The sequence below is a fragment of the Podarcis bocagei genome, assembly GCF_964188305.1.
Source record: "Podarcis bocagei genome assembly, chromosome: 6".
NCBI classification, from domain to species: domain Eukaryota; kingdom Metazoa; phylum Chordata; class Lepidosauria; order Squamata; family Lacertidae; genus Podarcis; species Podarcis bocagei.
In genome coordinates, this window is record NC_138130.1 from 84,855,513 (window position 1) to 84,880,357 (window position 24,845).

A 24,845-nucleotide genomic window follows, 5' to 3' on the forward strand; every position below is an offset into this window, starting at 1 on the left:
TTACATTATTAAACCAAGAGAATTCATTAGCCTGTTTTTCAATAAAAAAATCTATGGTTTTATATGTTATATTAAAAAACTAAGAACGGTAGCATGTTAATGAACAAGTTATGGCACCACATATCAAAAATGGCAAACCATGGTTTAACACTTGCCCCACAGATCAGAATTAAAACCTAAATTTTGAAGTGAGTTTCAAATTCTCATTTGGAGCTCAACTGTGAACCATCGTTTGCCTGTTTTTGCTGCAACTTCAACCTACCTACGGTTTAGCACAAAGTAGAAAAGTCGAGCCATGTGGCTATTAAACCCTGCTTCATTGTAGGAAAGATGGGTGTATTACTTGGACATAAGAAAAAGAAATCACAGTGGGAGAATGAAATGGGAAAAACCAGAATTCATTTAAAACAGAAAATGAATTAAATAGGCGCCTTGAAAATATCAAGGTGATTTGATTGGGGGGGGGGGGAGAGATAAAAACAAAAGTCCTCTAACCTAATACTACAGTTACTTACCAACAACCTGTGCCCTGTACCAAACTCCATCCTCTTCGAATTTTGCTATGCATGGTTGACCCTGGACTGGACAGAGAATTTCCAAGCCAACTCTGCTGTCATTTTTATATACTTCCTCAACTTTGCTCAGAAAAGCTGCAAATTCTGGACCTTCTTCTACCTAACGCAATGGAAACAGTATTAATCACTATGAATTGTAGTCAACACACTCTTACTAAATGTAACATCACACAGAAAGTCAAACTGATGCACTCTGTACCTAAAGAACTCGATTTTACATCTGCTGAAGAAATGGGGGAAAGTAGCACATGACACACTGAAGCCAGACTAATGCGTGAAGATGCATATCAGATAGCTGAGAAAAGGCAGCTGATATTGGAGACTTGCTCAGTTGACATTGCAAATTAATCGCATGCAAGGTGGAGAGCTCTTAAGCACTTTCCATGCCGAGTTTTTCTGGCACGGCAAGAGTTTTTAAGCTCGCTGCCTTGCTTACTGGGCTTTGGGAGGGTCTCACATGGGCTCATCAGCCCCATAACATCTCACGAGAACCTCTCAGAGCCCAATAAAAGCAAGGCAGAGAGCTAAAAAAGTATCTGCTTTGCTTCAGGGTGGTGGTGGTGGTCAAGATTCCTTTAGTGTGCTGGCTCCGGAAAGGAAGATTACTTGTGCAGGGGTAGTTCCTAAGGCAACTGTGGCTTCATGTCCCTGGAACATAATCCCCATTTAGGTTCCGAGTGATCTGTATATTAAACAAGCACTAGAAAAAGATCTACAGTGGTACCCCGCAAGACGAACGCCTCGCGAGACGAAAAACTCGCAAAACGAAAGGTTTTTTCGTTTTCGAGTTGCCTCGCAAGACGAATTTCCCTATGGGCTTGCTTCGCAAAACGAAGCTTGCCCCGGGGACAGCAGGTCTTCTCTTTTGAAGCAAGGGGCGGCGGGGAGGCTTCTCCCCACCGCCCCTTGCTTCAAAAGTGGTCCGGGGGCAGCGGGAAGCGCTCCCGCTGCCCCCGGACCTCTTTTGAAGCAAGCGGCTGCGGGGAGAAGCGATCTCCCCGTGCTCCGAAGCCGGGCGGGGGGGTGGGAACACCTGCCCCAGCCACCCCGCTTCGGAACGCTGCTCCGAAGCGGGGTGGGGGGGCGGGAACACCTGCCCCAGCCGCCGGGCTTCGTAGCGCTGCTGCGAAGCCGGGCGGGGGGCGGGAACACCTTCTGAAGGCGGGCGGGGGGCGAAAGTCTTCGTCCCCCCTGCCTGCCTTCCCAGGGGCTTTTAAATCGCCCCGGACAGCGGAGAAGTCCTTCGCTGTCCCGGGGCGATTTTAAAATGCCGCCCGCCAGCATTTTAAGATCGCCCGGACAGCGGAGAAGTCTTCCGCTGTCCCAGGGTTTTTTAAAATGCTGGGGGTGAGAAGAAAAGCCCTTGTCCCCCCCCCCCCAGCCTTCAGAAGAGGTCCAGGGACAGACTGTCCCCGGAGCTGGTCTGAAGGCGGTTTCCCTAGGAACGCATTAATTGATTTTCAATGCATTCCTATGGGAAACCGTGCATCGCAAGACGAAAAAACCGCAAGACGAAGAGACTTGCGGAACGAATTAATTTCGTCTTGCGAGGCACCACTGTATTAATGTATTTTATACATCTGAAATGGTAACTTGAAAAACATACTACTCCCAATTTCCAGCAATAAACTTATCTTTTTATGTTCCAAAATAGAAAGTGTAAACATTTCAGGAAGCATTTTTCTTTTATTTTTGTAAAATAATTTTTATCAATTTTCCATTAATAATATTCCAATTAATAACAAAATTAATAACAAATCAAATCATATCATACCAAATCTCAAGAGCATTTTTCAATAATGTCAACACAAAAATTAAATATACTGAATAATACTTACTAGCTGAATGTAGAAATCACCTGGGCTAGTAATATAACTAACAACAATGGTGACTTCTGTATTTTCCTCTGGTATCGCAGGTGCCCAGTACTGCAGGAATTCAATGTTTTCAGGTTGATCAGAAACTTCAGCACGAAACCTAGTAAAGTAAGAATCTAGAATGAACTGCTGAAGTCAGTCACAAGAGGAAGTTTTCTATGGCCCCCACCACTGCCTTTTTCTAGAAAAATAGATGCTAGCACTCAGGATGAAGTTGTTACAGTAAGTGCCACATTTTTTAACAAAACAAAAAAAGAGGTGCCGATACTGTGTACCCTTGAGCACCCCTTGAAAAAAAAAGGACTGGCTTCCACTGAATTCCACAGAACCAATTTAATGACCTGCATTTGAAACACATGAGAAGGAGCAAGACATACTGTATTTTCCCTTGTATAAGACTATATTTTTTCCTAAATTTTTGAAGTTTAAAATAAGAGGTCGCCTTATACATGGGTAGTGCATAGTACATTTTCTTAATTTTGGGTTAAAAAATAGAGGTCGTCTTGTACAGGGGGGCGTCTTATAGATGGAAAAATATGGTATTTGTGTGTAAGACTGCAGGCAAAGTATGACAATATAGGAACATGCACAGCCGACAGTTTCCTCTTTCCTGACTTTCTAGTGTTGCCCTTTTCTGCTTTGCCTTCGCCCAGTTGCAGCCTCACAAGAACAAATCAGCAAACAAAAACGAAATGCCCATGACCAGTAAGTAGGAACAAGGTCTGAAAGTTACTGGGCAAGCCCAAGCAGTTTATTTCATGAGATGGAAATGAAATGCCAATATTTGGCAGGTTGAGTAGGATATGCAGATATCGGGAAGGATCAGATTGATTCTTCATTTACACAGAGAAGCCTCCTTCAATTCCATGTCTCTGGTAGAGGCACCGATCAGTTTAAAGATATAAACTATGGGGCTAACATGCTTAGATCCAGATTTCATATTACTGTATCTTAATAAAAACATAGCATTTACATTTTAAAATTAAAAAATTGAATTATAAGACATTTATCCACTCTGGAAAGTGGGGAAATAAACTGAACAGATTAAGGGAAATAGGATAATGGAAAAATGGCAAAAACTGACTTTAGGTCGCTTCCAGTACCACAATTCTATGATTCTCCATTCTCACCCTCACTGCACCAAATCTTTAAAAAAAATATTTAGGTTAGTGGTATTTAACAGTTAGCGGGCTTTAGTCAATTTGTAGCCAATTCTTGTTCTCTGTTATAAAGGAATACAGTCGTACCTTGGCTCCCGAACGGCTTTAGTATTCAGTTTGAATGTGAAAAATAAAGTGGCTGAAAGCCCAACTGGAGAGAACAATCTAGAATTTTAGTAATTAAGCATTTGTAGCTAATCATTCCAGCAGCAGAGAAAAATAAGATGTTGTCATCTTAATCTAGTCTTTATAGCAGACATAACCTCCCCCGACACATAATCACACTCACCTAAACTGTGTTTTATGATTTCAAGAGGAATTAGTTTTAATTAAGTACATTTTAAAAAATAACCCTATTTTATCTCTAACCCTGAAATGCTTTGTATTGCATATACCTTGCCAAGTCCATAAAAACTAAAGCATCTCTGAGAGATACAGGCATGTCACTACTTATTTTGTTTGCTGGCGGTTTCATCAGATCAACAATAAGCACACCATCCTCTTCTCTGAAGACTTTCATTAGAACAGCTTTGTTTTTTACCATTTTCAAAAATTCTGTCCTTGCTTTTCTGCTCCAACCTTCAGCCTATTGCAGGGGGAGAAAGAAGTTCAGAATCATATCCACCTGCAGACTTTAGGATTTAAATACAGTATCAAGAATTACTAAATACCCAATATGTAACAAAACTCAGGACTTAACCACAGTGTTATGCACATTGCATGACATCCAAACACATCAAGACTTTTAAAATAATTCAGACACCATACCACACCAATTAATTCTTTCCAAACTGAACTAGCAATGTTTACTCATAACTATTCTTTGAATGGGTATTCTGTGCAATCACAAATAGGAATGATCTGTGTAGAAGACAGCTTGAATCTTTAAAACATGGGTAGGCAAACTAAGGCCCGGGGGCCGGATCCGGCCCAATCGCCTTCTAAATCCAGCCTGTAGACAGTCCGGGAATCAGCGTGTTTTTACATGAGTAGAATGTGTCCTTTTATTTAAAATGCATCTTTGGGTTATTTGTGGGGCATAGGAATTCATTAATTTCCCCCTCTCCAAAATATAGTCTGGCCCCCCACAAGGTCTGAGGGACAGTGGACTGGCCCCCTGCTGAAAAGGTTTGCTGACCACTGTTCTAAAAAGTTAGGCACATTAGGTTATTACAGTGGTACCTCGCAAGACGAATGCCTCGCAAGACAAAAAACTCGCTAGACGAAAGGTTTTTCCGTTTTCGATTTGCCTCGCAAGACGAAATTTCCCTATGGGCTTGCTTCGCAAGACGAAAACGTCTCGCGGCTTTGTTTCCTTTGTCTAAAAACAAAGACATGTTTTGTTTATAAAGTTAATTTATTTTCCCTTCAATTTTTGAACTGCTCTTTACAGTATGTGTGACTTTAAAGAGCAGTTAATAAACTGTTGTTGTACCAAATTTGGCTTTGTTTCGACTTTTTTTGACCATAGGAACGCATTAATTGATTTTCAATGCATTCCTATGGGATTTCGTGATTCGCAAGACGAAAAATTCGCTAGACGACAAAAATTGCGGAACGAATTAATTTCGTCTTGCGGGGCACCACTGTATCTTTATTGAGTACAATGTAAGAATTACATCATTACGAAGGAAGGGAAAGCCATCTCAATCAGGAAAAATCAGAATATGAACATTCAATTGTTTCTTTAAAAAAGATATTATCTAACTTCTCTAAGAATGCAGAAGTCCAGACAATATAGTTCTTACTTACTGAATCTTTGGGAACAATGTCCTTCAGGGAGCACTGTAGTGCTAAATGATTTATACCACTAAGTTGTGCCTCTATATGTATGTCAGGTTTCTTCACAACCAAGCAGAAGTCTTCAGTCACTATATATTCTAGAGTGATATGTTCTGGATTAATGCCAATGTTATTTGGTACGCTTGATGGCAGAAAGAGAAGATAACAAATATTATTTCTCAATATAAGCTTGGAATAAAATGCTTCAACATCAATAGGCAGATTTTTTAAGTCTAAAAAGTTTTCTGTTTAAGAGATGCTTTACTGGGAACAACTGAACTGTATTATTCAAAAGAGATCATAAAAAGCAAATCAGCAAAATATTTCCTATCTGCTCTAATTAAGATAGTTTTATAATAAGTTGTTTTAGACCAGCTCCAACTATAATCTACTCTGACAACGGCAATTCAGTTAAATGGATCAGATGATGGGACAGAGCTCTGTAATAACCCTCGAGATGTTCAGGAATTGAACCCGAGGTTTTCCAAGTGCAAAATAATCAAGCTGTTGGGTGGCTCATACAACTGATAACCCCTAGATTAAGACTACTGCAGTATGTTGTACGTGAAGTTAAAAACAATTTGGAAACGTCAGAACCAAGGGAAGCCAATGAGCTCATCCTGGAGTCATTGGGGTGGGGATGGGGATTTGCAATTTTCTCTCATTACACACCAATGTAGTTCTGCATACATGTCCCCTAAACAAGCAGAAACCGTGATATTATTTGTGCGTGGCAAACTGACAGGCATGGGACCACCCAATCTGGAATATGAACTGGGGCCTACGTGAAGAAGGCAGGAAAGGTCTATTTGTAAAATTCCCCTATACCTGGCTTTATGATGGTCTGGCCCTAGTTAAAATATTTTAATCAATAACTGGGTGGGGGAGGAAGAACCGGATTCTATGCACAGACCCAGATTACATAATCCATCTACCATGAATGGATGTAGAAGAATCACATGTTCACGGAGGACCTACATGCAAAATTCACATCGCCACATGCAGTTAAAGCTAGCTTGTGATTTTTTTATATTTACTGTCTGAACACTATTTGAATCACATCAGCAATTAACTGAGCAAATTATGCACTCTTATTGTTGCTCATTTCTACTTTATGAAGATTGTTTTTACAGCAGGTTGTCTTGAGATTCTCCTGCATAAGGCAATGAACAAATGAAATGGTAATGAGGCTTTAAATCCACTCTCCTTTTCATCACTAGAAATTGGTGCACCTTATACATTGCCAATAGAAAGCAATATGGCAAAACCACCATGTGGCAAATAAAGGCAAAAAAGCATACCTTGAAATAATCAAAGCTTCAATATGCCCAAAGTCCACAAGGAATATTTTCATCATTGCTATATCACAAATTTTGTACTTTGTTGGACCACGGGGCTTCAGCTCGTTTGACTTCTGCAGTGGCATCAGTTCAATGATTTTTCCACGACACCATATTCCATGTTCCTTGCTTTTAACATAGATTCTTGAACCTGAAATAAGTTTCAGTACACAATTTGTTGCAAAATATTCTCATTGAGAGGAACATTTGAGATTAGGCAGTCTATCACAGCAGCCATTTTTGGTGGTATCCTCAAGAGACTGATTTCCAAATGAGTCCCTGGGTCCAAAATGACTGCAGACCTCTACTCTACAATATTAAAACGTTACGTAGTAAAACCCCACAATATATATCCCCCTCACTGGAATAAAAAAACAAAACCCTGAAATTATATAAACATTATTACTAGACAAAAGATTTGAGAAGTGTTGTTACCTAGTTCCAAAATGTCACTAGGGTAGGACCTTTTATGATTGCAGAATTGCCTCAGAGTTTTTTCCAAACGAACAGCTGCTTTCTTCTGTGAAACTTTTCGAACGTAGAAGTGGCAAGGATTTAGAACACTGCTGACAAAAACTAATTCTGGAGCATCTGTGTGGTACAGAGTGGGTAAGAAAGGTAATGTGAAGGAAGGTAAGGTGAAGGAAGATGACAGGGAACATTTATGCACACTACTGAAAAACAACATTTTGAGACAGTACAAATTAATAAGTTTGTATTGTTACAGAAAGGGTGACATGCACATTCTGAAATGATTTGGTGCTCATTTCTGAGAAAGGATTTGAACACACCAATGAATGTGCAAACATGCCTTTAAAATATGCTTCTTCACTTAATCGATCAATACTTTATTAATGAAATCAATTATGTAATAACTGATTTCATTAATATAGTATTGATTGATTGGTAGATCCCTTCCAGCTGCAGCCTATATAAGAAAAACAATGCATCAAGAGCAGGTTGCTATGTACTTGTAAGAATATTGTTTTAAAAACAAAGGGAATTAGCCACACAACTCTGGCAACCGGTTGGAAAGTTCTACTCACTTTCTTGGTCATCTTCAATGATTTCTTCAATTATGACATCTGGAGTGGATGCTGTCTGAGGTAAAGCAGAAATGCATTTCTGAGTGAATGGAGGAGTCATTTCTTGGAGGTGGGTATAATTTCCTTCAAGACATGCATCAGATTCTGGCAGAAGAGCAACTGTGCCAATGTCTTCAACAAGCGGTTCAAGGTTTACACTTATATGAGATGGAACATCAGTTCTGAATTCCTCTTCCATATTGCTCAGTTTTAGAAGGCTGCCTTCAAAACTGCACCTAGGTTGACAAATTGTTCAGAAAACATATCTTAAACAGTAGCCATCACTAACATGGAAGAGCAAACACTCGGTAGAAATAATAAAGTGCCTATAGGGTTTCAATATTAACACCCATTAATATTTCAGATCCATTAGGTTTGGAGAGGAGTACAAGACAGGGCTGCCCTTTCTCTATATTGATGTTGGAACTGTTGGCGTGTGCAGTCAGATAGAAAAGGGATATTTACAGTTTTGTTCATGAACCAGAAGAATTTAAACTAGTTTTGCATGTGGAGAGACATGAAACTACATCATCATAACCATCACCATCACTGCAATTAATGAAAAATAATTAATAGTTTGGGTAGAATTTCAGGGTATACAATTACTGAATGAATCTGAATGAATGCTACTTTGTCTGCTGACTGCTCATTTTGTTGGTACTCAGAGGTTATTTGGATTCCGAGAGATATTTCTCATATGATTAAAATGAATTTAAATCAGATGAAAAAATGTGATTTCCAGTGATTTGGAAAGATAAGCATTGCTTATTAGTATTCAGGGTTAAGTTAATACACCCAAGATAAATACTGTTCCACAGATATTAAAAATACTTTGTTCCCAAAGTGTATTTTCAATATATTAATGGGACATTTTCAAAGTTTTCTGTGGGATAACTCACCACCCTGCTTGTCACATAAGAGAATGCAGCTGCTTTCCCAGATATTAGGTTTTATCTTAAGATGTACTTGTTGGCATGTGTAAGTTTCTATAGCCTGCTCCAGCTAGGATGTCTTTCCCACCATCACAGGGCTATCTACTACTAAATGACTAGTAAAAGGTATCATTTTGATTGGCTGTATATTATTACTTACTGTTTTTTAGTTTTTTTAATGCATTGATATTACTTGCACACAATCTTAGAAAAACAGCATCCTAAAACATGGTGCATTATTAGTAAGCAAGTCCTAGGCTTTTAATTATTATTTTTGCACACTACATAGCAACTCAGCAATTTATAAGTATAATTCATGACTACAAAACTCCTAAGATTTTCCAATTATATCCAAACTATAAAAAATCCTATTCATTATCAGAACCTCAGAACTATTTGAGCTTTACTCTCCAGTTTATTTCTGTATTGTTTCTAGGTAAACTGCTTAGTTTCTACCCCAGCCCATTTCCAAATAAAAAATATCCTGTGTTACTGAAGTACAAGATGAGGCACAATTATGAATGCTGAGAAAACTGATAAACCTGCGGGTGCCATTTTTTTATATATAGGAAAATTAACACCACAACAGAAGTACTTACATGTTAGGTGTATCAGGAAAAAAATTCCCCAGGTTTTCTAACATGGGGGTAATCTTTTCAGAGTCCATGTGAAACCTGTATTAAATATACAGGAAGTTCAATCGTTTGCAACCACAATAATTCATTCAGGACAGCAATAATTAACACTATAAATCTACTACATTCATAGAACAATTTTATGTTAATTCCTCAAGATCACAATCAGGTTTAAACTACAAAAACCCACAATCAGAATTACTCCCAAAAAACAAAAACACGAGATAACCACCACCATGTATGCCACAAGTAAATACAGCAATAAAAAGTGTTAACAGTAAAAACCACTTAAGAAACTCCTGCTCCAAAAGCCTTCCCGGTTGGCTTTTTAAAAATGTTTTAAAGCATCCAGTGAAATGCCAGAATTGCCAGTGTTGTGTGACTACCAAGCATATCTAATGAGTCCTATTTTACAGATTAACTGACGCTACCGAGAATGACCTGCTCTGTGCATAAGTAGAACTTATTCCCTAAAAGGTGGAAAGCTGATGGGATCATCTCTCCAAGCTCTCAGAATCCAGGAGGGGGTATATAGGTGAAGGTTCTCTATAAGGCATGGTGGGTAACCTTTTTTTGGCTCAACCTCTGGGAGCTGCATGTCAGCAGTGGGTGTGGCCACCAGTGTATGTGCATGTGTGCGCATGCAGAGACACTCCCACTCAGTTAATCTATGCACGTCAACTAACATGGGAGGGTGAACACCCATTTTCCAGTTATCAAGCCATCAATTTAAGGGCTGAGGAGGGGGCGATCTGCATGCTCACTGGGAGTTAATGAGAGTTGTAGTCCAAAACATTTCTATTGCACCAGGCTGATAGATCCGCCATATAGCATGCTGAACTCCAGACCTCCTGCAAAGGGTCGAGTGAAGTATATGCAACTCTTAATTTTATTTATCAGTTCTACAAATTCCGTATTGTTTTTTTTAAAGGTGAAATGGCAGTTTTTTTAAAAGGTGCAGTAACTCTGCTATCCACACTAAGTAATTCTATGAATGTTTACCTTGGAAGTGCTCTTTTTTTCAGACGATCTAGTTTTAAGACATCTTCCTCCAAAGTCATTTTTAAGTTGCAGAGTACCTAGAATAAGAACACCCTAATTTAATTTACAGTAAAATATAGCAACTAATGGGAGCTGAACGTGGTCTTGAACGCTGGAGAGCTACTGCTTGTGTGAAGTTAGTGATGTCCCATTTGATTTCAAAGGAAACAATTTCAAAGGAAACAACAAGTCCTGGCTGGTGCCCTCATTGCTGCCCTAAAGATTTCAGAAAGGATGATTGTGGAAAGGCTGCAGAAGTAGCTGTTGCTCTGGTCAAGCATGACTTAGGAAAGGTGAAGGCAGATGCCAGGCCTAATATGCTATAGAGAAATAAGTCTTGAACTGGCTAGGATGAACCTTGAAACTACAGTGGTACCTTGGTTTACAAACTTAATCCGTTCCTTTCACCCGTTCTTAAACCGAGGCAAGCTTTCCCTAATGAGGCCTCCTGCCATCAGTGCCATTTGTAGAACAAGGTAAAGTTCACAAACCAGAACACTACTTCCAGTTTTGTCGAGTTCATAAACTGAATTGTTCGTAAACAGGGCTGTTCATAAATCGAGGTACCACTGTACTTCTTTGAGGATGTGGTGTAAAAGGGGGTGAATGCTTAAAATCTGTCTACAGTGGTACCTTGGGTTAAGAACTTAATTCGTTCTGGAGGTCTGTTTGTAACCTGAAACTGTTCTTAACCTGAGGTACCACTTTAGCTAATGTGGCCTCTTGCAGTTGCCGCACAATTTCTGTTCTCATCCTGAAGCAAAGTTCTTAACCCGAGGTACTATTTCTGGGTTAGTGGAGTCTGTAACCTGAAAAGTATGTAACCTGAAGCGTATGTAATCCGAGGTACCACTGTATATGTATTTTAAGTGCTCTGTGCACATCCAGCTTCTGCCATGCCTTCTCAGAGGGATGGAAAGGGTTGGGACAAAAATGGTAAGCTCTTAAGATCTATGAAAATGTGCAGTGGCTTTAGGAATAAAGGAACCGAAAGAACCCTGAAAAACTAGCTGAGGCTACAGACCTAAATCAAATGATCCTACCTTGAATGCTTCTATCACACTAAACTACTGTGACTTTTCATCAAAAAGACAATGCTTTCTGTAAAAAAACAATTCAGTAAAAATAAAAACCAAGCCAAAGAGGAAAAATCTTCTCATGATAGCTCTGACATGAGAGATTAAAGACTAATGGAGAAAGTTCATTATTTCCACTTGCTTAAAAACATGTTGTTTTTGTTTTCAGTCAGCTATATGGAGACTTCACTGGCTTGCAAGTTACCACAATAAGCAAATGAGTTCAATTCCTCTGCTTAATTGATAAAAAAGCTAATGTAAAATGTTGGCTACCAACAATGCTTGCAAACTCTGAAGTAGCTGCACTGTTATCATCTGGTTGTTGAAAATTGTGGTTGTATTTCTGAGAACTGCTTTGAAAAGATATGTTTCCTGAAAATAGGATATAAAACTTTCAAATAAATAAATACATACATACATACATACATACATACATACCCAGAAGGAAAGTTAAGGAATCAAATGATTTAATATTAAAGTTACCTGATTTAAAGTATGGCAAGGCTTTAAGGAATGGGTTGCTTTAATCTCCCTTGCCATTTTTATGGCTCCATCCAAACTGTTTATTTTCTGCATAACCGATAACTGAACACTATGTATATCAGTTATATAGTAACTGGTGTTCATTATCAGTTCTGTCTCCAGTTTCCTTTTCCTAATTGAATACAAAGAAAATCAGACCTCAGAAAAAGTTGATCACGTTACAAATAATAACTCTGAATAGTAAACTATGCAAAACAAACATACAGTACTCATGTTAAAAATAAGGTTTTGGTGATGATATTAAAATTACAAACTACAGAAAACGCCAGATTTATATTTACTCTGTGATAACCAACTAAGTTGGTGATAACCAGCTAAGAAATACTCAAGAGTAGATCTACTACAATGAGTGCACTCAATGGATTTCTTGAGTATGATTAATGCTGGATAGCTATCACCTATTGTCCTCATAACAAGCAACTGACTGATACTGCATACATCACACAAAAATGCATCCTTAACAGCCAGCTCTTCATGCTGAACACATTCTAAAAGCTCAAGGGCACAAGACGTGCAAGCTGCAAGCATCCATAGCACTCCAAACAACAACCAACTAGTGTAGTAGAAATGAAACTGCAAAGATCATAAGGAACAAAGAGAGAGAGGTGCAAGAGGAGGAAAATTAGAAGGTGGATGTTTTGAAATATTCTTGTTTTGAATATGCAACTGCCTTTCAATTCATATGGGCATATAGCGAAGTATTGCACAAAAGGACAAATACAGCAAGGGCAAAAATCTACCCTGAAACTTGATGGTCTGGTCTTTGCCGATAGCAACTCCATGGTAGCGTAAACAATGGATCTGAGCTCACAGATTCCCTGTGTCCTTCCAGGACTCCTGCTACATATAGTCCCTCCCACGTCACAGAAGCAGGCATTTTGCTAAACATTTTGCCACACAGAAATCTGCATTATTATAGTTATGTAATACTTTTCAGATAAATTATTAACATCAAAGTAAAAGCTTTAAACTAGGTTACCTTGAATTTACAGAAGCAATAATATCTGAAAACGTGTCATTAATAACACTTGCAATCTTGCTTTCTTCTTCTTTTGCTTCGGTGATCAAATCCTCAAGCATCTTTTTCATTTTAGGGGGGAAGTGACAAAACAACAACCTGTAATTCTGTATGTGCTCTATAGCCAGCAGAACTAGATTTACAAATAATAAAAGCAGCATATAACTTTCAGGAACAACATTCCCCCTTTTCTCTCACATGGCGGCAGTAGTTGAGAAGTAGTGATGTACAAGAATACAAGGTTGAGGTTCATATTTTATAATGGCTACATGGATGATACATAACATATAAGGTCGAGCAAATAACGATTAGTACCCAATTGTTTAAAGGTACTCCAGCAACTTTTAGGTATTCCTTCATCACTGGACAACACACAAAAACATCAGTTAATGGTGCACAATGAAGTAGAAATTATTAATGTTATGAAATGATTTCTATTCTGCCTTTGGATTCAGGAATCAGCAAGGCTGCTCACAGTATTATATAAGTCACAATACAACTGGTAAAAAATGACCAGGACTACAGTACAGTCACAGTTAATACAATGATGAAGACAAGATCTCTTTTCAGAACAGCCCTATATTGGAAGAGCAAAGAAGCAAGACAAACTTTCTTAGGGAGGAAGGTCCAAAGTTTGGTGCTACCTCTGAGAAAGTCCAATCCCAATTTTTTTTTTATGGCTAGTGCATCCGGGGCTTCAATGGAAGATGATGATGATATGCAGGTCTGTTCAAATGGGAAGACAGTACTCCCTTGTTTTTGTTTGTATTTTATATATTGTGATATTTCCTGTGAACCGCCCTAAGACCTCTGTGCATAGGGCAGTATATAAATTAAATAAAGTATTGCAGACCCAGACAGTTTAAGGTAATGGTTGGGAAACTAAGGCCTGGGGGCTGAATATGGCCCCCATGCCCCTCTATCTGGCCCTTGGAACTATCCCATGAGCCCTGATTCTGCCTGGCTGGAATGTGCCCTTGCTTGTCTGAATGGAGGCTAGAGAAGGGTGTGTGAACACTGTTGCGCAGAAGTAAAATTTAATTCTTTTGCCTACTTTTGTTTCTGGTCCTACCCATCACTGGTATGGGGCCCTCAGTATGCTGCCCAGAAGGGAAACACTGCATAGGACGGTTTTAACCTTTAAAACAAACACAGAACCCTCCAACACAGTGCAATTGTTAAAGCAGCCTTCCTTATTTAACACCCTGGCAAGTGGCACTGTGCATCATGTTCCCAGCTTCCATCTATACATTGGTGTTTAAAGCCCTAAAATGACTTAGGACCCAAATATCTTAAAGACCATCTCCATCCCTGCAGACTCTCTAGGTAGTTAGTTCTATCACCCACAGGAGTGCAGGAAATGAGGGCCCTTTATCTATGGCAACCCATAAACTGGGAAACTTCCACCCCATAGAGGTGCATCAGACATCTTCGTTGCATAGCTATACTGAAGGCCCACCTCCCCCGGCATTTGACAATTAAGGTGTTTATTTTGTGGGGCCCAATCTCTTTTCCTGAATCTGTACTGTACTGATTGCAACCATTTTATTTGCATTAATAATTGTATACTATACATGTATACTATATTGTTGTAGCTGGCCCTGGAACCTTATGGTAAAGAGCAGGCAGAAAATATTAATACATAATCGTAATTTAGAACTAATGTGGATGCTACTAGGGTATAAATTATTGTGGCTGCAGTCTTCTCTAGAAAAACGCAAAGCTGCTAAGCCAGTCTAAAATGGTAAAAAACACTCTTCACAACAGTCTCTACCTGAACATCAAGATGCAGCCTGAAGCCCCAGACTACAATACAGAGTCCTATTCGTATATGCAACTCTGTTCCAATATATGCTGTCTCTATCCTTCTTCAGACTAATTCTCAACAGTATGTCCATCCTGTCTGCATTAAGGTTCAATTTTATTCACCCTCATCCAGTCAATCGCAAATGCTGTCCCAGAATTTTCCCAGCCTCCCAATGATAGAGGAGACATAGAACAATCATCAGCATACTGTTGACATCGCATTCCAGATTTTTGGATGACCTCTGCAGTGGTTTCATACAGATACCTTAGGCTTGCCACTGCAAGCTCCAAACACCACCTTCTGAGTGCTACCCTTCAAAAAGGACCAGGACCAAATGCAGTGCAATGCCTCCCCTCCCAGCTAGGAGATCCAGGAGGATGCTATGATGGATGGGATCAAAAGCCAGTGAAAAGTCCAGGAGAGCCACAGGGACCCACTCTCATTGCTCATTTCAAAGCATTTTTAGTAATAATCCGAAGATCTCTGGGGGTTTCAGGGCAACCAATGAAGTTGTTTCAAAACCAGAAAGAAGCCAGGGTGAAGATCTAAAATAACTGGTATCCTCCAAAAACACCTGGAGCTGAGCTGACATTAAATTTTATAGCACCTTGCTGAAGTATTGTTAGAGAAAGAATTTCTGGGAACAGACCTCAGTATAAACTAAAATCTGAAATACTTCAAGCCAAGACACAGAATTCTTTTGGCCTACCTCCTCCGCACTCTTTAACCACCCAAGATTGTTTTTAGCTACTTCCAAAGCTTTCTCTATCTCTTGTCGAATTTTGCTATTCTGGGGAAAATAAAAGGATAACAATAAAATTAGAAGAGAGAGCTGCTTTAAACAAAGGCCCTCATAGCACTGTAATTCAATTAATTTTGATTATTAGCTTTTTAAAAAAATGCATGTGTATGTTGTTTTCAACAAGTAGGAGACAGGGTTTCTAAAAATAAAACCAGAGTATCTCAAAAGAGTAGAAATCAAGAATCCATACCCTCAGGTTAATCATTTAATAATGTGGTATAGTCACTACAAGGTTATCTCTTTAACAGTTCATATTTCATTCTTTTAAAAAAAAACAACTAACACCCTGTAAGCTTTCCACACAATTTTTTCATTCATGAATGCAGAGCTGTTAATCACTTCTTTCAAAAAATCCAGACATATTTCTGAAGAGATGCCAAGACTATGAAACGCTCTCATCTAAGGCGGCTGTTTCATAGGCTTGGCATCTTTTCTTCAGGATTATTTTGCTCCTTTATCCATTTAATTCTTTGAAGGTTCTGCTCTCCTCTTCTCCACTGTTGGGAGTTGACATCTCAATTCACTACAGCCAACCGAAAATCACCAAACAACAAGTTAAAACAGGACACTGAACTGCCCCAAATCTAGTGACAGTAATTTAACTATTAAATGTAGGTGCTTTATTCTCAGGAGAATGAGAAATCTTCTCAAGGTGACATATTTTAACCCAGAACACATTATGGAGTACAATGAGTTTGAATAATCATTGATCTCCACTTATGTAAATGGCTAAAAAAGACAATGCAATGTTTTCAAAAAATGCTACAACACATTTGGGGGGCAAGAATCAGAGAAGGCTGTCACACTGCAAAATAAATTCTTGCAGGTGTCACCAGTAGTGGCGAACATTAAATGACCAAAATTGATGGAGAAAAATATCAGTATCCGGTCTCTTAATTCTCTAGCCCCCAGTGATTTCCAAAAAAGGCATCACTTTGTTGCTGTGCTTTTTACCAGCAGTCCAACAACACAGAAGTTTAGCAAATATTTCTTCAACTCACAAAATGTCATTGTCACTAGTCCAATTTAGTTACACTTAATTTGAAACACTTTACTAAGCAGACACAAAACCGAGTAAGATCGTTTACATACCATATCTGCTGTAGATGGTTCTGATCTTAGATAGTGAGCTGGAGTCCAGTCAGCAGAGTTAATCGGCTGATTGATGCTTTGAGTATTAAACCTAAAAATCAAATTGTTATATTACTTAACAAAAATAATACCTTCAATAACACATCTCTTCCGACTTCCAGGGGAGGAACACAGTGGATTGCACGTCTTTTGTCAGAACGTTGCTGGCAGATAAATTATGTGGCAATTGATGATAGCCAGACATAAATCTTGGCTATTAAATTCAGTCTGGAAAAAAGTGTTTACAGGGGATTAACCGCTGGTGCTCTGAAAAAGCCGTTTTCTGCATCAAGAGAACAGGAAGCTGTCAGCTCCGGAGAACCCTGATGGGGTCAAGTGACTTTTAAGCATAGGAATCAGCATCTTGCCCAAAAGCCTTGTAAGAGCCCTGATGGGCATTGGATCTGCAAAAGTCTCCCTTAATCATTTCTAAGATTGTTATAATTTATAACGGCCCTTTTTTCCTTTCTTTGCTTTTTGCTCCTTTTTTCTTCTCTTTCTTTTCTGTCCTTTGCTCTGGGCCATTATTGGTCCAAGGATTACACAAACATGAGAGTGGTGGGTGGATGGATGGACTCTGAGTGAGAGGAAGGGAAGGGAAGGGAAGGGAAGGGAAGGGAAGGGAAGGCCTCCCAGAGGGAGAGACTGGAGGAAAAAAGGAAAGCTCCTTGGTGAGAGGTGGGCAGGTTTACTACTTTCTGTGTGAGACAAGGCTTAAGAGCTACCTTTGAGGACACTATTTTCTTTTCTCTTTCTCTTTTTGTTTATAATTAGACTGGTTTATTTTATCTTACTGTATCATGAAAAAGCTTTAATAAAATCTTATTGGGGGAGGACACATGCTCTTCTGAAATATTCTTTTTTGTTGCTAATTTTAATAAGCTATAAATGTTTTTAATTGTTTTAAACTTTTCTTATAATTTTAAGGTTTCTTGTAAACTTAGGAGTTTTGCTGCAATGAAGTAAATAAATTTTGTAAAATAACTAATAACCTTTTACTGTCGCCTCAAACTTTTTTCTTTTTAAACAAGACCAAGCTATTTACCCTCACATTTTTAGAGATAGAACATAGAATTACAATCCTGATGAAAGCCTAAAAAGGTAAAATGGGTTGATTGGAATTTTATAGGGAGTCAAGAAAAAACAGAATGAATAAGTTGCAGCAGCCTAAAATGTCATTTTCTTAGTTTCTTCGGTACACAGAACCCAGCAGCACTAAATATTAAATATTTCACCAACTGAACAAAATCTTAATGGATTTCCTTGTAAACAACAGCATTTTAAGAGCCAAATGATGAAATAAAAAAAGTTTACTAAAAAAGCTATTATTAAAATTTAAATATGTTTCAGCCCCACATGCCAACTCCCCCTTCGCTTCGAGTCATCAAAACACCCTCATATTTACCTTTTATATTTTTGCAGACTCCTAAGACGGACTTTTTGTTCAAAATCTAAGGTCACCTAGAAGAAAGGAATGGAAAAGTTCATAGTACTCATTTCAATACTTCCTAGTACAATTTCCAATACAGTACTCAACACTATTGGATCCAATCTTTCTTAGATTGCTGCTTATATTTTTATTTCTGTTCCAGGTCAGCAACAGAACAGGAAAGGAGACAGTAGAGACAACATGAGAACTGACAATGTCCTACCCATGTACTCTTAAGCTATTCTCCGACAAAACATTTGGCTGCAGGTTTAATTTTGTTAGTATCCCATCAGAGGCCAATTTAGGGCAGTGCAACCTAGGGGGCAGTGCAGGCGTCACAACTATGACACAGTGAGTGGAGCAGAATGGAAGGAGAGAGGTGAGGTGCCAAATTTTGGCCTTGCACAGGGCACTGCTGAAATTTGAAAGTTTTAAGTCTGCCCTGATCCCATATATCCCCAAAGAAAGCAAATCAATTACTTGTGAAGTATAGCTATCATATGCACCAGCCCTGTTGGAATTCTGAATCTGCAAGTCTAAAAAGAAGAAAATAAAGAGACGCAAAAACAAGTTAGTATATGAATGCTCGTTATTTAAAACAAATTAACACACATTAAAGTAACACAACAAGCACTGAAGTTTGAAAACAGCAATTTCCATGTTTCCATAGGTCTTTGGCTGGTCAAGATGAGGGAGGAATTGGAGGAGACAGAACAGTTACGGCACTTCCAGAAAATGTACTTATTGAGCACTCATCCTACCTTATCTGTTCACAGGTAGATTAGATGATTTTGGAGACTCAATGAACAGTCACACAAGATTTGTTTTAAGTGTTTTCCCACTTTCCAGTGCATTTTCTCATCATGTTCCTTACTGCAACAAGTTTTCTCTCATGGGGAAGTAGGTTTGTTGTGAAAGAACTGCCAATCAAATAACTGCACAGCCTGAATTTGCCCAAATACCCCCCCTCAGGCCAGATTTAGGTTTGATAAGGCCCTACGCTACTGAAGGTAATGGGGCCCTTTATATGTCCAGCTGTCCTTTGTCAACAACAAATTGTTGCTGTTTTTTGCGTTGAATATATGCTATATGGTAATTTATGAACCTAATAGGTATCTAAAGCCATTTGCACATGCTGCCATGCAACCAGTCCACGCAGAATGTAGGAACCCTATATATAAATGAGCAAACCAGTGATATTTTAGGAAGCAGGCTAATGGGCGGGGTCCATTACTTACATCATAGGAGCCTACACAACACAAAACACTGTTGCTGTATGTAGGTTTTATTTTATTTGTCTTTTATATTTTGGAAATGTACATCCAGCTTTTTTCCCTTTAATTTTTTGGGGGCCCACCAGAGAGTGGGGCCCTAAGCTATAGCTTGTTTAGCTTATACATACTGACCCCCTGTCCCCCCAAAAAACAACAGCAAACTGGAAGCATTGTTGAGTAAGAAATTACAGGTTTTGCCTTTGGTTGACTTCTCCCTCACATAAATCATCTGGGTTTGCATTCTACCAAAGTCAAAAGCTGCAATCCTGTGCTACTTACATGAGCATCCCACTGAAAACACAGACTTTCTTGTGAGTAAAAATGCATAGGATAGGGTTTGGAAGGCAGGAAATAATATGCCATATGCTTATAAATTAAAAGTCAAGGCCAACTTCCATTGTAGGTAAGGTTTTCCAGAAGTCTAAAGGAACACCTAGCATTATTTACAGATGGCCCTGTAAGTTAATTGATAAGAAACACCCCAACTCCAAAAATACCCCCAACCCCACAACAAATTAACAGCCTGAGAGCTTTCTGTATTTTAAGAATCGCTGCGCTGGGACCTAAACCTAAAGCAACTGTGGGCGATGAGGGCCTAACCTAACAGAATATACTAATTTTCCGACTATAGATTAGTCTTTTTTCATTGTTTCGATTTCTACACAAATCCTGCTCCATCACAAACGAAGGGGCAGTGGCGACCAAGCAGAGCTCCGAGGTAATATATGGTTTTACATTTGCGTCAAGTCACCTAAAGAACTTCATAATTAAAAAGTCGGGTCTCGCCGCTGGAAAGATGGCGGCCGACTGAGGCGGCCTCTCGCTCCTCGTCTGAACATGCCCGTCGCGTGTCGGGGAAAGGGAAAAAAGAGAGGACCCAGATGGCCTGCTTTTCTTCCAGGGAAACGCGAGGAGGCGTGAAATGAGATGGTTTTCCAGCCAAATGCTGCTGCGGAGGGAAGACGGGGCATCCCCACCCAAGGGGTGTTTTGTGCAGAGTTTTGTCCTCCAGGGAGGAAACGAACCGTAGTTTCGTGCTTGCTCGAACCAAGCAACAAAACGCCACCGCAAACCTTCCCGAACTCAACAGGTCCCGTTTGCGAGTGTTTAGGATGCGGCTGCGCGGGTTACTCGCGCGCGGGGTCCCGAGCCGCAGCCTCGCCTACTCGGAAGCAAGCAAACCGCCTGCCCCGGATTAAATGAGGTGGTGGTGTTTTTTGGCAACCCCCAGTTCTCTAACCCGCTGCCCCTTGCAAAACCCTCTCCTCCTCCGAAGAAGGAGCGTCTTGTTCGCACACTCCACCTGAGCCGGCGTCTCTCAACAGCCGTCGCGGCGGGGCTCCGCGCTGCCAGCCGCCCTCGAACGGGCTTTTCTGCTGGAACCTGCCTCGCCTCTTGGCGGAAGCGCCCGGGAAGGACGCCGCCGCCGCCATCTTCTCCGCCCTCTTTCCCTCCCTCCTTCTGCACCTCGCGTTGCCCCGCGCGGCGCAAACCGGCCAATTTCCGAGTCACCGGCCAGCGCGAGCTCCAGCTCTTCTCCGTATTTGTTTGCGCCCACCTTCCCCGGCACGTGCGTTCCGACCAATGGAAACTCCTTAGCCTCCTTTCCGCAGCCAATCGCTGCATCTCGGGATGGAGCGGGGGCGGGAACCCTCAGTGTGTGCATGGCAATTTAAATACTGTAATAATAATAATAATGATTAATTGCTGTATTATACCTAGGATGAGAATTCGCAGGAGGGCGCTACTGTACAATTGATTGTAATCATTGATATGCCTTTAAGGCGGATTTCATATATGTATATGGTTTTATTTCTGTTAATATTTGCTTGTGTTTTAATGGATGTTTTTCCCCTATGTTTTTAGTGGTTCTTGTTTTTATCTGTAAGCTACCTTGGGTCCCGTCAGGGAAAAAGGCAGGATAATAATATTAATGATGATGATGATGATGATGATGATGATGATGGTTGGGTTGAAACTGGGTGTTTGCAAGTGCAAAGGTACCATCTGTTATAATGCATTAACTACAAATTAATATTAACGCATCTATAGACAAGATCTTTCCCGCAGAATCACCCAAAGCGCTCCCTCCCCCCCAGCAACATTTTCTTTGCTTTTGGACAGTGATGCTTTGCCCAATGGAGTTGAGCTTTATTATACTTGCATTTGCAGTAGTGGCTAGTCCTTTAGGTGAGAATTTACCACTATATGTACCACAAGCTTTGTTTCATTTTGATTCCCCCCCCCCAAACACCACCACTGTGCAAATTCACATACACACACTACTTCAAAACTGGGAAGCAAAGACTGCCAGGTTCCCCATCTTTGCTCTAACTACTGCATTACTGTAGTTGCTTTCTTTCCCCTCCTCTCACAGCTGCATCATATCTTGTTGCCTCAGTGCTGGGAAGCCCTCTCATTGTTTCAGGTATGTTTACCTCACAAAGCTAATAAGTACCTTATGCGGCAGAAAGCCCCTAGGATATTGGGTTTTCTGTTTTTAATAAGAAAAATAAATTGCAGATTTCAGACGCAAGATGGCAGCAAGGTTTAGCTAGAATTAGAATGGCTGAGGATAGCCATACCTAATAAGATGGAACGATATCCCCCATCATTTTCTTGGCTTTGTGTGTTTTACAGAAACTCTACAGTGTTCTCAGCTCAGTGGTTCTCAACACAAATTATATCTATGCTAAACGTTTCATTAGTCAAAGCAAGAACCAATATAACTTTCCAATAGCTGTTTGGAAGGAATCCTATCAGTGCACAGGTGGGTAGGTATTTTATCAGATGGGTTAAATTTACTGGAAAAGGAGCACCTGAATCTAAATTACCCAGCTTTTTCTCATGCAGTCATCTAGGCAAATTCTGTCGATGACATGAAATGGAAATTATATGCAACTAAAGGAGACATTCCCAAAGGCTTCCCAGTGAAGTAAATGCTCTTAGTCCCAAGAACTATGTAGTCGTAGGATAACACTGAGGACACCCACTAATATATACAATGTGTAGCTTATGGTGCAATCTGAGTATGCCTACTCAGAAGTAGGCCTCACTGAGTTGAATGGGACTTTATCCCTCACACTGTCATGAATTGCAGGACCAAATTCACAGTTTAGCAGATTAAATTTGAGTTCAGTAACAAACTGTTCAATGGCACCTCCATGAATCGCTGAATGATTAAAAAAGGAATATATTTAAATCACCACATTCTTACGAGAAAGACCATATTCCCTCATATGAACCTGCCTGGGTTTTGAAACTTAAGGGAAGGCCCTTCTCTCAGTCATGCGTCCCTCATAGGCATACTTGGGAACAAGGGAGAGGGCCTTCTTGGTGGCTGCTCCCAGACTTTGGAACATGCTCCCAGAGAAGTTTGATTAGCTCCTTCCTTGTAGTCCTCCTGCTTATTCCACCACCTTATTCCACCTTATTTGAATAACTAATTGCTTTTAACGAAAGGGCTGTGCTGTGCTGTTTTTACTGTAATTATTTGTATGGTTTTAACAGATTTTTTAATGTATATATACAGTAAGGTAAAGGCAAAGGGACCCAAGACCGTTAAGTCCAGTCGTGGATGACCCTGGGGTTGCGGTGCTCATCTCGCTTTATTGGCCGAGGGAGCCGGCGTTTGCCCGCAGACAGCTTCCAGGTCATATGGCCAGCATGACTAAGCTGCTTCTGGCGAACCAGAGCAACGCATGGAAATGCCGTTTACCTTCCCGCCGGAGCAGTACCTATTTATCTACTTGCACTTTGACATGCTTTCAAACTGCTAGGTTGGCAGGAGCAGGGACCGAGCAACGGGAACTCACCCCGTCGCGGGAATTCTAACTGCCGACCTTCTGATCGGCAAACCCTAGGCTCTGTGGCTGCTTTGAGTTCCTGTCAGGGAAAAAGGTGGGGTATAAATCATAGAATTGTAGATTTGGAAGGTACCTCAAGGGTCATCTGGTCCACCCCCCCTGCAACTTATAAATAAATAAATATTTTAAAAACCACTAAATTGTTCAAGGACTACTGACATTATCAACTCCAGCTGCAGTCAAATATAGTTGAAAAGCTTGCTCCCATACAATTATCAGCCAACTTGCCTTGTAAAACTATTGCAGGCAAGAGGCTGCATACTCTGAAGCTAATGCATGTGTGCAAAAATGCACCAACAAACTCTCAGCTCCGAAAAAGAAGAAAATAAATCCACACCAACTTCTGACACCATGTAACAATTGGTTCTCAAAGGTTCTGTGGAATTAACTCAATAATGCACAAGCCTCCTATATACAGAATTTATCCATTTTTTCCAAAGACAAGCCAGTAGAAACATACACGTCAAAAGACAGAACCTCAGATCAAAAGCACTAGGCAGATAAATGTTTCTCACAAGCAGTTCATAGTTGTTCCCCAGAATCCTAAACATATCAACTCAGTGTTAAGTCACATTAAGATGCTGTCATTTATTCCTAGAAAATTATGCATAGGTTTGCAACTTTACAAATGTTTTATGCTTTACAGCCTTGATAATTAAGAAACATTCTGGAAATGCCAGGAGAGAGTCCTTCGTTTCCTCTACCTCCTGATACCGTCCTCATTGTCGCACCACATTTCTAGTTTTAATATAATTTATTGTGCTTGTATTTTTCACAGTGGCGGGGAAGTCACGCTTTTTAAGTGGAGCAAAACCAAATCCCCGTGGCACATTACACAATGATCCCTGTAAGTGTAATTGCTAACAGATTAATCCTGTACCATGGAAGCTGTTCTGAGTGTTTTACCAGAAGGAACGGGGTGTCTTTAGAGCTTTGTGTTAATAAATGTATGCAGCAATTTGACAAGTACTATTACTGAATGAGGCAATCAATTGTGAGATTAAAGGGATATCTGCATAGATGAAACTTCAAACTAAGCTTTTAAAAATAGATTGTTCTAAGCAGGTTAATTCAGAAGTAATCTTTCAGAATGCAAAAGGGCCACATCTATACATATGCACATATTAATAAAGGTAGTTACGTGTGTGTGTGTGTGTGTGTGTGTGTGTGTGTGTGTGTGTGTTTCTCAGAATCATTTCACAGGTTGAAAATACTGTAGGGCTGTTTTATCAATATTGGAGGTAATCTCTATCTCTATCTCTATCACCTCTATCTGTATATCAATTCCAGAGAGAGCAGGCGATCCTGAAGGCAGAATACTTTTAATACTTTTGTCATAGCCTTTTTGAAGGTGGCTCCCAGATCTGGGTCAGATTGGTTTAGAATATAATGGGATTTAAAGGCCTCCTCCCCCCCCCCACTTAAAAATGAGATGCTTTGTGTTTAGCAGTTTAAAATAAACATTTTTGTTA

At 39.9% G+C, this 24,845-nt stretch overlaps 1 protein-coding gene across 3 annotated transcripts in view; it reads right to left on the reverse strand.

Moving 5' to 3' along the window:
• The window catches only part of RNF17 (ring finger protein 17), a 45,788-nt gene extending 24,749 nt beyond the window's left edge, over positions 1 to 21,039 (reverse strand). The window contains exons 1-16 of one of the 3 annotated variants that reach the window (XM_081199326.1): positions 20,811 to 21,039; positions 18,714 to 18,769; positions 18,210 to 18,265; positions 16,766 to 16,856; positions 15,581 to 15,661; positions 13,026 to 13,126; positions 11,987 to 12,158; positions 10,389 to 10,465; positions 9,351 to 9,425; positions 7,781 to 8,055; positions 7,170 to 7,325; positions 6,696 to 6,885; positions 5,365 to 5,536; positions 4,008 to 4,198; positions 2,414 to 2,552; positions 516 to 675 (exon numbers count right to left, since the gene is read on the reverse strand). In XM_081199326.1, the coding sequence (XP_081055452.1) occupies positions 516 to 675; positions 2,414 to 2,552; positions 4,008 to 4,198; positions 5,365 to 5,536; positions 6,696 to 6,885; positions 7,170 to 7,325; positions 7,781 to 8,055; positions 9,351 to 9,425; positions 10,389 to 10,465; positions 11,987 to 12,158; positions 13,026 to 13,126; positions 15,581 to 15,661; positions 16,766 to 16,856; positions 18,210 to 18,265; positions 18,714 to 18,769; positions 20,811 to 20,940 (2,122 nt within the window). In that variant the 5' untranslated portion in view covers positions 20,941 to 21,039. Of the gene's footprint in view, positions 1 to 515; positions 676 to 2,413; positions 2,553 to 4,007; positions 4,199 to 5,364; positions 5,537 to 6,695; positions 6,886 to 7,169; positions 7,326 to 7,780; positions 8,056 to 9,350; positions 9,426 to 10,388; positions 10,466 to 11,986; positions 12,159 to 13,025; positions 13,127 to 15,580; positions 15,662 to 16,765; positions 16,857 to 18,209; positions 18,266 to 18,713; positions 18,770 to 20,532; positions 20,583 to 20,810 lie in introns of those variants that run through there. The other 2 variants (XM_081199328.1, XM_081199327.1) reach the window with 2 other exon arrangements.
• Positions 21,040 to 24,845: the final 3,806 nt, after the last annotated feature.